We start from the raw sequence: 15,045 nt of genomic DNA, 5'->3' as shown, positions 1-15,045 counted from the left end.
AAAAGCTGGTAGAGTAATGTTAATATTAGATAGCATTTAGCCCTCCCATCTTCAAGAATACACCCTTTATCTAAACAAGGTATATATCTGAGTTTTCTAATATGCACAGGTTCTTGTAACCACCACCACAAACGGGATACAGAAGAATCTCAACACCCCAAAGAATTCCTGGTGCTGACCTTTGCAATGAACCCCCGAACCTTAGCCTTTAACCTCTGATCTGTTCTATGTCCTCATCTCTCTATCCTATTTTTCAGAATGCCATGTAAAATCAGATAGTATGTAACCTTTTGAGACTAACACACTTTTTAGTAGCAAAACTCCCTACATGCATGTCATCATGGGAATGTCTTCAGTAAATTATAGCACATCCACAATATGTAACTCCATGGCACTTAGAATGAAGTAGATCTCCAGGTGCCAATCTATTAACATCTCCAAGACATACCATGAAAGAGAAAAACTCAAGGTGCAGGAACAATACATATAGTAAGATCTTATTTGTTTATATATTATATACATGTAAATGCACAGATATAGATCCGGAATGGTATACACCAAGCTTATCAGGGCTCACGAAGGAATGGCAATGGGGATAGGAAAAGGGAAAGGGAGGACTCTACCTTCTGTGTTAAAAATAAATGTTTTGGCCGGGTGCAGTGGCTCACGCCTGTAATCCCAGCACTTTGGGAGACTGAGGCGGGCGGATCGTTTTGAGCACAGGAGTTCGAGACCAGCCTGGGCAACATGGTAAAATCCCATCTCTACAAAAAAATACAAAAATTAGCCAGGCATGGTGGTGTATGCCCGTGGTCCCAGCCACTCAGGAGGCTGAGACTGGAAAATTCTTTAACCCGGGAGGTGGAGGTTGCAGTGAGCCAAGATCACGCCACTGTACCCCAGCCTGGCAACAGAGCAAGACCCTGTCTCAAAAATAAATAAATAAATTTTTTTTTAAAAGACAGATTTATGGTAGCAAAAAAATAAAATATATAGACAGACATAATAATGTACAAAATATATGTGAGAAAACTATAAAACACTCTTGAAGGGCACAAAATTAGATGCAAACAAGTGAAAACACACACCATAAGGAGGAAGAATCAACATCATATCAGTTCTTAACTTATAAATGTAAAGTGATCCCAATAAAAATACTACTAGGGGTTGTTTTTCCTGTATCTACATAATCTGATGATAAAGTTTATTGTGAAAGACAAGCAGAAATTTGAGCACTTATCACACTAATTACTGATTTATATGTCTCACTCCTGTGCTTGAGTTTGAAGGGCTTTTTGTTCTTGTTGGTATCCCAAACATAACAACTGACATATAGTAGATACTACTCCAGAATGACTTTTCCTGAGGCACACTCAGAATTCAGCATTTATGTTCTACATGTCTGGCATATAATAGATAAGCTGCCTTTGTTTATATGTTCTTTGTTATTTCAGGCAGTTTCTCTGAAGCTAAGTGGTTTTATTTTGTTTTAACCTCAGCCCCTTAGTGTCTCATTCATGCAAATGTGGCACCTTTTCAACTAGTTATCACAGGTGGGTTCTGCTTTTCACTTCCATACTTTTCTGGCAACTGCCTAAATAAGTGTCATCCTGATGTGTCTTAATGATTCTAACAAAGGACTAAGACTTAAATAACATACATCATACAAAAATGTAGCCATAAATATTATGACTTAAAATAGTGAAAATTCCTGTTAAAAGGCCTGAATTTCACATTGACCATTCAAGGTATTTCAGTATGCGATAAAGCATGCACATACTCCACTTACAGTGCATCTCTAAATCTGATTGTTACAATTTAAAACATTTGATTTCTCTTCCTAGATTCGAACAGCATTTTCAGGCAGGTTTGGATGGGTTGTTTCTTTTTTAAGGAAGCTTGAATTTCGGCCTATGCTTCCCTTGAAACCCTTCCCCTCCCCCATAGAAAGCAAAAGCAAGAAATTCAGCTTATTTCATTGACCTTAGAATTGAGGAAGGATCTTCAAGATCCTCTTTTATCTTTTCAAAAATAGCTGTTGTGTTTTCTCAACATGATGATTTGCAGATCAGAATTGAAGAATCCAAATTTTAGTGAATCCATTTAACCAATTATTGCAACCCTTGGGTTTCTTTTCCATAAGTACTGCATAGATATTATCACAGTCATGGAAGAAGTTTATGTGTACATTTTTTTCTCCAAGGACTTTAATTGGGAAGCCTTGAGGAGTATTTTATGCTCCTGGATGTCAGTCATTCCTAAAGATCCAGAGGATAGGCCAGGCGCCTTGGCTCATGCCTGTAATCCCAGCACTTTGGGAGGCCGAGGCAAGTGGATCATGAGGTCAGGAGTTCGAGACCAGCCTGGCCAACATAGTGAAACCCCATCTCTACTAAAAATACAAAAATTAGTCGGATGTGGTGGCACGCACCTGTAGTCCCAGCTACTTGGTAGGCTGAGGCAGAAGAATCACTTGAACCTGGGAGGTGGAGGTTGCAGTGAGCTGAGATCGCGCCACTGCACTCCAGCCTGGGCAACAGAGCAAGACTCCATCTAAAAAAAAAAAAAAAAAAAAAAAAGATCCAGAGGATATTGGGTCAAACCCCAGTCTAATGCTCCCAGGCAGGTTCCTGGAAGGATTAGGTTCCCATGGTCCCAGTTTCTGCTTCCATGGAAATCTTTAGATTACAGATTTTTACCTATCCCAGGTAAACTCTGTACAACTTTGATCCCAGCATGAAATTTACTGTGATTTCTACAAAATACATTCATAAAAGGTGTGACTGGGGTGTGTGTATGTGTGTGTGTGTGTAGCAGATTTTACTAAAGATTTGAGAAAGATTGAAAGGTATTTGTATCTCAAAATAGAAATAATGAGCATATACTCCAGCCACCTGCTGTATGGCTTGACCTAATTTTCTTCTTCCCTTCTAACCTGTCCGTGCTCTCCTGATTCACCTCCTCCTACTCTTCCAAGCCTATTCACTCCAATGTAAAGTAGGCAGTTTAGCTGTCTCTTTGTACCTTGGCTTAATCTGACCCTTGCTCTCAGTGTCTCATTCTTCTGTGTCCCTCTCCTTCTCCTTCACTTAGACACTTTCCTTACCATAAATGATTTCATTCTAAGAATTCTCAGAATTCTCATAGCAGCTTTTAGAATATTAACTTTTCTCACTTTTATGCATTTTGGATGAGGTTCTCTTGTTCATTTTGATTTTTTTCTTCACTTCTCCCCCAAGTTTCTTCCTCCTTTTTCTCTCCTTCTTCCTACATAAAGACACCACGTAACTCCATTCTCAAGCCTTTTTCCTCCAAAGGCAGCTGAGAGTTGTCCTTGAAAGAAAATGACGGAATTGCTCCATGTGATGATGTGTGTGGATGAGCTGCTGGTGATGCACTGAGCCTCACGGCTTTGTAGAAGGGGATGATGCGGTTGGGCACTTTCTCCCTGCCCCTACTCCAAGCACTCTTTCTTAGTCCTGTACCAACAGCCTGGAACCCTACAACTATTCTTTTGAGATTTGTTTTGCAGCCTTTCTTTAAGGCTTGTTTTGTACCCTGATCTTTAAATTACTGGGTAAAGAAAAAGAAACGTGAAGTATAGGTCTGATTAGGCAGACTTCTCAAAAGGATAGGGAAGATAAAACAAAAATTTCCTAATTCTCACAGGCTGCTGTTACAAAGATATGGCAAAAACACCGTTTAGCCTTTTGAAGAAGAAGATGAAGAAGAAGATGATGACGAAGAAGACAAAGAAAAAGAAGCTGCCTGCCTTATTTTTTTTCTTATTTTTTTCTTTGAAAATACTGATCCTTTTCCCAGTTCTTCCCCACATTGCAGTGTTCAGAAATACAGTTTCTATTTAACATGGAGGGTAACTTCCTCTCTCTTATAGCTATTGCACTGTTTAAATCTTCATACTGTTTACTGTTGGACCTCCTAACCTGGCTATTTATTTTTGTAGTCCTGGATTTGACAGCCAGCCCTCACATTCTTTTGGAATTCTACTCAGAGCTGCCTCTCTGCAGGAGTCTTCTTGTGATGTGTTCCCTCAGCAACATGAGATGCTACTGTTCTTAGTGACTAAATTCCAGTATTTTTTTCTACTCAGGGCTCATTTCTGGGTGATTAACAGCTTTTGGAAAATAGATTACTGTCTTTATTCTCCTGAGATTTGAGTAGGCACACTTCAAAAAATATCTTCATGAAGGAATGAAAGGGAAATATGAAGTCAAAAGAGTGAACAGAACTTCTGGAGATTGCCTGTGGTATAAGCCTCCTACGCTGGGCTGTTCTCTACAAAGCCATCCTAGCAGAAGCTAGGTGAAATGAGAAGAATGTGGGAGTGGTGGAAGAACACTAGGCTGGAAAGAAAAGACAGGTTTAAATTCCTGTTCTGCCATTTCCTAGCTGCGTGAACTTGTGCAGGTCACTGAAGTTTTCTGAACCTTGCTCATGTTCTTCTGTAGAAGGGAGAGAATGTGACCTACTTCTCCAGCATAGCAGATTCCAGCTAATTAGACATTTTTGTGCAAAATATAAAAACACAGTTGCACTGTGTGGACATAACCCCAAGTGCACACAGCTGAGTGAGAGGTACACAAGCTAGATTTCAGCCTACACTTGCCCTTCACCTGGGCACCCTGGTACAGTGCATAACCTAAAATCCTGTACAGCAGCCAAGTTCCTTAAGTCCACTATCTTCTTTCATTAGGAACAAGCCTGGGGGAGGGGTCAGGCAGGGGTACAGAAATGAGGCCCACTTTGTTGCTTAGCAGGGACTTAGCACCTTAAGAAGATGCCTCCCTTTTTACCTTCTATTTAATCTTGCTTTTACCTGATTCCTCTGTTTTTTTTTGTTTGTTTGTTTTTTGTGTGTGTGTGTGTGCTTTTGTTTTTTTTTTTTTTTTTTTTTTGAGACAGAGTCTCGCTCTGTCGCCCAGGCTGTAGTGCAGTGGCGCGATCTCGGCTCACTGCAAGCTCCGCCTCCCGGGTTCACGCCATTTTCCTGCCTCAGCCTCCCCAGTAGTTGGGACTACAGGCGCCCGCCACCGTGCCTGGCTAATTTTTTGTATTTTTAGTAGAGACGGGGTTTCACCGTGTTAGCCAAGATGGTCTCGATTTCCTGACCTCGTGATCCGCCTGCCTCGGCCTCCCAAAATGCTGGGATTACAGGCGTGAGTCACGGCACCCAGCCTGTATTTTCATCATATCATTAACAATGTCATATTAACAATAGTTCAAGGGTGTCACTCTTGAAGAATGTGCTCAAGGAAGCACATTCCTTTTCCCTACTGATCTCTGGCCCCCTCCCTCTGCCTACTTCCCAAGTTGTTGGAGCATTAAATGAGACCATGAACAGGAAAGCATCTGGAACATGATCCCAAGCCCTTCTCTTTTATGTTTCTTCAAGATAGTCTAGTATTTGTCTAGGCTTTCTCCTGGTGGTTTTGTTTGTTTGTTTTTTATTCCAGGGGTTTCCAAAGTATGGTGCTTGAATCCCGAGAAATATGATGAATGCTCCATTGAGATGTGAAATAAAAGTGAAAACTTTTCTTTATATTTATTTTAAACTTGAAATAAGTTAGCTTTTTGATTATTTGACATATTGATTGATGTGGATATGCAGTACCTATAAGAAAACATAAATATAGTGGGTAGGCATACTCAACATTTTCCTCTAAGTAATAGAAATGTTTGAAGACCACTGCTGAATTCTCACATCTCAGTAGCCACCAAATCCTCTAAATGCAATCACATTTGTTGTTCTTACCTGCATTCTTTTGATTTAAATAGTAAATAGTTGCCCCCCTGCTTTATCTTCCCAAGACAGAACTTTATAAATCTTGTGGTGAAACCTCCTCTCTTCCCGCAGCTTCATTTCTTGTTATCTGCATAGGACATGGCAAGGAGTAAGCCTTTTCTGTAAAATGTGACTTGTTTGTGCAAAATAATTTGTTAAGATAAAGTCAAATTGGGATCCTTCTGGCTTAATCCTAGACATTCAGGAAAATACGAATATGGGCTCTGGGTCTAGGTGATTCTGAGCTAGATGACATTAGGCAAGTTACTTAACCTGAGTCCATGCCTCAGTCTCCTCATCTATAAAATGGAAATAATAAGAGTACTTGCTGTCATCCGATTAAGATGGAAATTAATAGAATTAATGTCCATGACTTTATGAAAAGACGGTCAGTTGCATATTAAGCACAACAGAAGTTTGCTGCTGTCATCACTATAATCACCATCTTCATCTTCATCCCTAGAAGAGGTGTCCTGCACACCCAGACTGATACAACCCTGAACTGGAAGGACTATTGGCAATTTTGGATTAATTCCCTTTCTCAGAAAATATACACTGGTGGTCTTCCATGTACCAGACACTTTACCAAGTGTTGGGTGCTTCACTCTGTCATCAGCCTCATGCTTCTATATGGTAGGCTGCTAGTTCCCTTGTCACCAGCTTGTGGTCACCTTACTATGCTATAGCAGACCACTTTACAACGGGTTCAGTTTCTATGCCTATAATCAAGGTAAAGGACTTTGATGTTGCAAAATCACTAACCACTGCTGGTGCAAAATCACTAAACATTGTGGATTTCCAGCCATTTGACATTTTAAGGTACAAATAGACTTTCCCTGTGTTATTAATTCCACATGTCATTGCTGAATACTCTGGTTATTCTTCCTTTGAAATGTCAACTTTTTGTTCATAGAGTTCTACTTACATAGGCCTCCTCCTGAAGATGATTCCTCTAGGTTGATTCAATGTGTATTCTGTCACATCCTACCTTATCTTCAAAAAGGGTGCATTCATTCTCTTTTTCCCAAATTGCAATTTTTTGAGTCTGCTGGACATTCTTACAGCTTAATATTCTTTTCAACAAACTGAAACATTGGTAGAAGGATGGTGGTTCTCAATGTAATATTTTGTGTGTAACACTAGCAAATCTAAACAATTATTTTACTGTTGAACACTTCTGTATTTTTTTCTCTCTCTGAAGGAAGAGTTTTTATAAAAGCTTAGCAAAATTTCCATTAAATTCATTCATATTGATCTATACATACAGTCTAGAATATGTGTAGAAAAAGAAGGGGAAAACAAGGCAGGAATTCCTTTCATAGTTCCTCCTTCTTATCTTTCTGCTTCTCATACACAGACTGATACAATCTTTGAGGACATCTAACTCAAGATTGAGTCTGAGAAGATGATATACTTCCCAGACCGATGACTGATTCTCCCAGAATCCAGTGAGAGAATTGATAATTTTTTTTTTTTGAGACAAAGTTTTGTTCTTGTCACCCATGTTGGAGTGCAATGGCATGACCTCGGCTCACTGCAACCTCCACCTCCTGGGTTCAAGCGATTCTCCTGCCTCAGCCTCCCAAGTACCTGGAATTACAGGCACCTACCACCATGCCCAGCTAATTTTTGTATTTTTAGTAGAGACAGGGTTTCGCCATGTTGGCCAGGCTGGTTTCAAACTCATGACCTCAGGTGATCCACCCGCCTAGGCCTCCCAATGTGCTTGGATTACAGTTGTGAGCCACTGCGCCTGGCTGCTAATTTTTTAAAAATACATGAATGTTCCCTAAATATTTATTTTCTTGTGAGTTGTTCTATGACCTGAAAAACCACTGTTTTATGTCATAACTTAGACACGATGAACAAAGTCAGATATTTCATTTTTCCAATATGTGAGCTAAGAATAAAATCTTGATGCTGGAATTGAATGTTGTATTCTCCAGGCAGAGGAAATGGACATTTATTGGATGTTACTGCTGCTTTCTTTGCAGTAATGACATTATGAAAGCTCTTTGAGTAATATAATTTGAAAATATTATTTCTGTGTTTCAGGTCATGCAAGACAAGATAATCTGCCTTCCAAAAAGAGTGCAGCCTTCTCACAACCACTCTTCCCTTTCGAATGTCTCTCAAGCAGTTGCCAGTACCACTCCACTGCCTCCACCTAAACCATCTCCTGCTAACCCCATCACTGTGGAAATGAAAGGCCTGAAGACAGATTTGGACCTTCAGCAGTACAGCTTTATAAACCAGATGTGTTATGAGCGAGCCCTCCATTGGTATGCCAAGTATTTCCCTTACCTTGTCCTCATCCATACCCTGGTCTTTATGCTCTGCAGTAACTTTTGGTTCAAATTCCCTGGATCCAGCTCCAAAATAGAACATTTCATCTCCATTCTGGGGAAGTGTTTTGACTCTCCTTGGACCACACGGGCTTTGTCTGAAGTGTCTGGGGAGGACTCGGAAGAAAAGGACAACAGGAAGAACAACATGAACAGGTCCAACACCATCCAATCTGGTCCAGAAGGCAGCCTGGTCAACTCTCAGTCTTTAAAGTCCATTCCTGAGAAGTTTGTAGTTGATAAATCCACTGCAGGGGCTCTGGATAAAAAGGAAGGTGAGCAGGCTAAGGCCTTATTTGAGAAGGTGAAGAAGTTCAGGCTGCATGTGGAAGAAGGTGATATTCTATATGCCATGTATGTTCGCCAGACTGTACTTAAAGTTATCAAATTCCTAATCATCATTGCATATAACAGTGCTCTGGTTTCCAAGGTCCAGTTTACAGTGGACTGTAATGTGGACATTCAGGACATGACTGGATATAAAAACTTTTCGTGCAATCATACCATGGCACACTTGTTCTCAAAACTGTCCTTTTGCTATCTGTGCTTTGTTAGTATCTATGGATTGACGTGCCTTTATACCTTATACTGGCTGTTCTACCGTTCTCTACGGGAATATTCCTTTGAGTATGTCCGTCAGGAGACTGGAATTGATGATATTCCAGATGTGAAAAATGACTTTGCTTTTATGCTTCATATGATAGATCAGTATGACCCTCTCTATTCCAAGAGATTTGCAGTGTTCCTGTCTGAAGTCAGTGAAAACAAGTTAAAGCAGCTGAACTTAAATAACGAATGGACTCCCGATAAACTGAGGCAGAAGCTACAGACAAATGCCCATAATCGACTGGAATTGCCTCTTATCATGCTCTCTGGCCTCCCAGACACTGTTTTTGAAATCACAGAGTTGCAATCTCTAAAACTTGAAATCATTAAGAACGTAATGATACCAGCCACCATTGCACAGCTAGACAATCTTCAAGAGCTCTCTCTGCACCAGTGTTCTGTCAAAATCCACAGTGCGGCACTCTCTTTCCTGAAGGAAAACCTCAAGGTCTTGAGCGTCAAATTTGATGACATGAGGGAACTCCCCCCCTGGATGTATGGGCTCCGAAATCTGGAAGAGCTGTACCTAGTTGGCTCTCTAAGTCATGATATTTCCAGAAATGTCACCCTTGAGTCTCTGCGGGATCTCAAAAGCCTTAAAATTCTCTCTATCAAAAGCAACGTTTCCAAAATCCCTCAGGCAGTGGTTGATGTGTCCAGCCATCTCCAGAAGATGTGCATACATAATGATGGCACCAAGCTGGTGATGCTCAACAACTTAAAGAAGATGACCAATCTGACCGAGCTGGAGCTGGTCCACTGTGACCTGGAGCGTATTCCTCATGCTGTGTTCAGCCTACTCAGCCTCCAGGAATTGGACCTGAAGGAAAACAATCTGAAATCTATAGAAGAAATCGTTAGCTTTCAGCACTTAAGAAAGTTGACAGTGCTAAAACTATGGCATAACAGCATCACCTACATCCCAGAGCATATAAAGAAACTCACCAGCCTGGAACGCCTGTCCTTTAGTCACAATAAAATAGAGGTGCTGCCTTCCCACCTCTTCCTATGCAACAAGATCCGATACTTGGACTTATCGTACAATGACATTCGATTTATCCCACCTGAAATTGGAGTTCTACAAAGTTTACAGTATTTTTCCATCACATGTAACAAAGTGGAAAGCCTTCCAGATGAACTCTACTTCTGCAAGAAACTTAAAACTCTGAAGATTGGGAAAAACAGCCTATCTGTACTTTCACCGAAAATTGGAAATTTGCTATTTCTTTCCTACTTAGATGTAAAAGGTAATCACTTTGAAATCCTCCCTCCTGAACTGGGTGACTGTCGGGCTCTGAAGCGAGCTGGTTTAGTTGTAGAAGATGCTCTGTTTGAAACTCTGCCTTCTGACGTCCGGGAGCAAATGAAAACAGAATAACTTATTTTTCGTTAAAGTTTGACTGAAACACGCTTCTACCAAATACAGTATGAATAATTAGGTAGTCTTAATGCCTTTCCTATTTTTTTTTTCCTTTTCACACAAAACAAAATGTACACAAAGATTGCGTAAGGAGTATGTATTTTTAATAAAAATTTAATTGTATTTTTTCAATATTAATATTTTAAAGTTTTATTTGTCTTGAAACACAATGTATCTATTATCTACTGACAGAAAGAGATAGTTCCATTTGGTTTTTTGTTTTTGTTTTTTAGTTCATTCTTGTGGAAAGGAGGGAATTATAAGTTGCATGCTTTTTGCCATTTTTTAAATAGAGGAAGATATTTTGCCAAGGCCGTTTTTAACTTGTTTACACCTGTACAGGGTTCTCATTTTTGTTTTCATTGTGTATGTATCAAGGAATCTGTGCTAGTTATTTTAATACCAGCTGCCTTCTCCATTGGCCAAGACCTTCATTCAGTGGAACTTCACATAAGTGCATTGTCATAGAGTGTTTTAAACGTTCCCTTGCCTCCAACAAAACCCTAAATTGTATTATTTCATATACCTGACAGTTATTGTTATCCTTAGGCAAGGTTTTTGTGAGTGAAGAAAATAATCTTTAGTGGCTGGTGTGTTTGAATTAGGCCTTTATCATTTAACTTATTTGCATTTTACCAACATTTTAAAAATATTTAAAACCTAAATACAGAGGCTCCTCCCACCTTAATCTCAATACTGCTATGTAGCACTGGTGAACAACTTTGGAGAACCTAGATTTATTTTAATATTCTAATAGTTAATTAAATTTAAAAATCTTAGAATTAGAAGCCTGGTTTTTGAGTAATTTAATCATCTTTCATATCTTGATATGCGGCTGCATCAGACGGAAAAAAATTTACTAAAGCACCCTGTTAAAGAGCTGGTGTGCTCCAGTGAGGCCCTCTCCTTTTCTCAGCACAGTGTGGCGGTGGTAATCTATTCAAATTTTGCCTGTTGCACAAAATAATCCACTTATATATACAGTCAGCCTTCCATACTTGTGGGTTCTGCATCTGTGGATTCCACCAACTGTAGATGGAAAATATTCAAAAAGAAAGTTGTGTCTGTACTGAATATATACAAACTTTTTCCTTGTCATTATTCCCTAAACAATACAGCGTAACAACTATTTAAATAGGATTTACATTGTTTTAGGTATTATAAATTACCTAGAGATGATTTAAAGTATATGGGAGGATGTGCATAGGTTATATGCAATTTCTGCGCCATTTTATGTCAAGGATTTGAACATCCTCAGATTTTGGTGTTCGAGGGCATCCTGGAATCAATTCCCCATGATACCGAGGGATGACTGGATATTAATCGATTTCCCTCAAGCCTGCCCTTGCTGTGAGCTAGTGCTACAAGCACGGGAACTCCATCTGCTCTCTGGCTTAAAATATGTATCTCATCTAAAATTGTTCGTTAAAGTGTGAATAAATTGCTAAGTGGTTGTTGCTTAGCAATAATTTTTGCCTGACCATCAGCAGAGCTTTTATTTACCTTTGTACTTAAAATCCAACATAGCATGGGCTCTTGGGCAAAATATTTCACTGACTATTAAGCATGTAGAACAGGAAAATGAAATATACTATTTGTGCCCTTGACCTAGAACCAGAACCACTGATTATGAGAACTTTGTTTTATGTACCAAATTCACATTGACCATTTTCTGAGCTCTAGACTGATCTTAGTAAGTTTTGTGACTTAACAATGAAAGAAAGTAGAAAGATGCTTTGGGTTTTCAAAATGTTGTTTTATAAAATTGCTCCTTGGGTGAATTTACTCAGTGCTGCTTTGAGTTGTATACAGAAACCAATGATGGGAATTGCTCCTCAGAAATGTGTGCCTAAGTTGTGTTTTCAACTTTACGATACATCATGGGGTGAAGCATTAGGGAAAGAGATTCTTTTGATTTGTTTAATAATCTAATTATACAGACCAAAGTGCTTTAAGTTTCTGCTCTATGTTAATGTTTTAGAATGGTGATTTTGCTGATTAATTTAGACCTGGAATTGAAATAATGTGCTCAGAATAATAACATGGTTATAGTTCTTGTATGATAAAGTATTCAATTTCAGAATATTGTTGGAATCCTGAGTTTGAATAATGTGTTGTATTTAGAAACATAGCCCTATCTGTTTTAAACAAATAATGTGTTGGCCGATTGTCCATGGTTGAGCATGACAAAAATACGTTGTCGAAAGGCAAGCTTAGGTAACTGCTGGCACAACACTGGGTGCACTATTTTTCTGGATAAAATTTATAGTTATTTTCTATATTACCCTTCAAAAGGGATCTCTTCAGGTTAAAAATCACGCTTATGCTGAAGTCTTTATCTGGTGTTAACTAAAAATCTCATATGGGTTCATAACTGAGGTCACTAATAATTCATTTTTATCACTTGTAAAAATTTGCTCAAAATTCCAAAAAAATATTGATTTATTTTTTAATGATTTTTCAGGCTGACCCCCAACCTAAGTTTTGATAACATCTAGTAAGTCAGTATAGCTCTGTGACTTCATGTTTTAACTAAGAAGGAAAATTCATAGATATTCCTATTAGATTTTATAAACCTTCAAAAGTCTCAAACTTAATTTTGAGTCTAAATTTTCTGACGCTGGCCCTTTTTAATATTGTAAGTTTTTGTTCACTTTCTTAAGTAAAAAAAAATTTAATTACTATTTAGCCCTTAAATGGGAAACTCAGGTAATGAACTGCTGACTTTTCTAAAGTTCTTTAACTGATCAATTCAGTATAGAGGGATATTTATCACTTTCTGTATTTTACAAGTGCTGTTTCTAAAAAGGAATAACTATTATAGCTCTATTTCCCAAATCTCTATAGGACTCATGAGAAATTGCTTGTGTAAATATAAAAGCACCATATGTGTTCTTAACTCCTATGGCTGCTTGAAGCTCATGATGAAAAAGTCTTTTTGTCAGTTTTAATTGTTAAGTACAGAACAAACAATTGTTTGGTGATGGCCTGGGTGAAAGAGAGCATGTAAGTATATCCCAGTGGAACTCACCAAAGAAGACCACACCTCAGAAACTATTGCATTTTCTCGTTATGTGTTGGGTTTGATTTGCTTTTGTTTTTGATGCAGCTCTTTTAATATAAAGATTCTTGACACAGTGAAATCTCTTATTTCAAGTGTAAGTTTTTCTTATCCTTCACCCACCCCTTCCCCTGCCATTGTATTTCCCATCTATTTCAAGGAGTTTCAACAATTTACATTGCATCGTATGCAGTAGGTACTGCTTTTTCAGAAAGACCTGGAAAACATACCTGCTATGAGTATTTTGTTCAGATGTAGCCATTTACCTGGCTCTCAAGTCGTCTTTGTGGAGAGGGTCTTAGACAAAAATCTTCCTTGTATTTACTTGGGTTAAGTGAAGTCCAAATTCTTACAGTATGCTATTTCAGGATTTCTGATATTAAAAAAGAAAAAACAAAATCTGTATCTCTTATTAACACTTCCCCCAAGAAGGGTTGTGCTGTTATTTATTTTCTATTATAAGAAAAGTTCATTCTTTAAGTAGTTTCTTTTACTTCTAATTTCATACCAAATACCTGATCAGTAGAAATGATATATTTAAGCAGGAAAGATTCCTAATCCATCGTTATGAAAAGTGTCAGCAGTACTTAGTAGTGAACAGATAAGGTCAATTTCAATATAATTCCACTTTGTTTTTAGAGACTAAATTAAGATTCAATTAACATTCTCCTATGAATTCTGAATGTGATAATGTGACTCAAACACTCAAATTTTATTAAGCTCTTAGTAACTCAGGATAGCATTCCATACTAACCTCAAGTTAGCAAAACAAATAGTTAAACAGCTTGGTTCTTAGGAGACTGCCTAAAATATCAAGAAAATTTTCTCATCTTTTCTTTCTACTTAGAAACATTGCAAGAAACCTTGGATAGTCTTCACCAGACCTGCCATGATTTTATAAGATTTAGGCCTCAGTGACATGCTTCTGAAAGTTTCCTGCCAGCCATCCAAACTAAGCATCCACTCATTCCATCTTCCCAAAGTCACTCACCAATAAAGGTGGCATCCTTAAGTTCATTTTTGAAAGGTGGAGGAGGATCTCCCCCTGCCCAAAGGAATTTTTTTATCAGAATACCTTGAAAGGGGGGTATATAAATTTGGAAAACTTAATTTCTTGGCTGTGTTTGATAACAGTTCCTATGCATGGTTTTTAATGTGATGTAAATTTGTTTCTTTCTTCGGAATACCTCTCTCCACCCCCCACCTTATTCTTCCTCTTTAATGAATATTTTTATTGGAGCTCAAACTCCATGCCTTATGTGCTCACTAAGTTTTCTTTTTGCCCCTTGTTTACTCTGTCTGTATGTATGTCAAAAGCTGGCAAAACCTCTAAAACTGTCAAGAAAATGCTTGAAAGTTGATTTGTCATAGTGCAAATTCATGATAAAATGTCTTAATGTTATTTGGATATGTAGTACATAGAAACAGAAAAATAAAGTCATTTTTATAACTTAAAATAGATATTTGTCCCTCTCTTACTCATTTTTGGAAATCATGTTTATCATTTGCATTTCTTAAACTATTACTAAAGCTCCCTTTTCTCTGCAGGAAATAAACTGCATGCATTCTTTCACTTTCTGTTGAGCTAGTTTCTGTAATTGTGACTAATTATTTCCTTCCTTAATTCACTCTCCTGTATCTACCTAAGGTGCCCCTGGAGTTTCATTTGGGTAATTAGTGCCTTAATATGTAATCTGGAGTGCAATTTCTGTACATTTGCCAGATCAGATTGTACAATGGCTGTCCAGCTCAGCTTTCAGTAAATAGTCTTATAGTAATGACTGTGGTTACTTAAAGGAATCAGCATGAT

At 38.3% G+C, this 15,045-nt stretch overlaps 1 protein-coding gene across 5 annotated transcripts in view; it reads left to right on the top strand.

The window, feature by feature from the left end:
* LRRC8C (leucine rich repeat containing 8 VRAC subunit C) overlaps positions 1-14,692 on the top strand; it is a 104,402-nt gene extending 89,710 nt beyond the window's left edge. For all 5 annotated transcript variants that reach the window (XM_063652901.1, XM_054477086.2, XM_054477070.2 and 2 more), the window contains one exon: positions 7,859-14,692. In XM_063652901.1, coding sequence (XP_063508971.1) covers positions 7,859-10,132 — 2,274 coding nt within the window. In that variant the 3' untranslated portion in view covers positions 10,133-14,692. The remainder of the gene's footprint in view (positions 1-7,858) is intronic.
* The last annotated feature ends 353 nt before the right edge of the window (positions 14,693-15,045 follow it).

Source organism: Pongo pygmaeus, chromosome 1 (genome assembly GCF_028885625.2).
Source record: "Pongo pygmaeus isolate AG05252 chromosome 1, NHGRI_mPonPyg2-v2.0_pri, whole genome shotgun sequence".
In the NCBI taxonomy this organism is placed as follows: Eukaryota; Metazoa; Chordata; class Mammalia; order Primates; family Hominidae; genus Pongo; species Pongo pygmaeus.
This window is presented reverse-complemented; position numbering and strand designations above follow the sequence as displayed.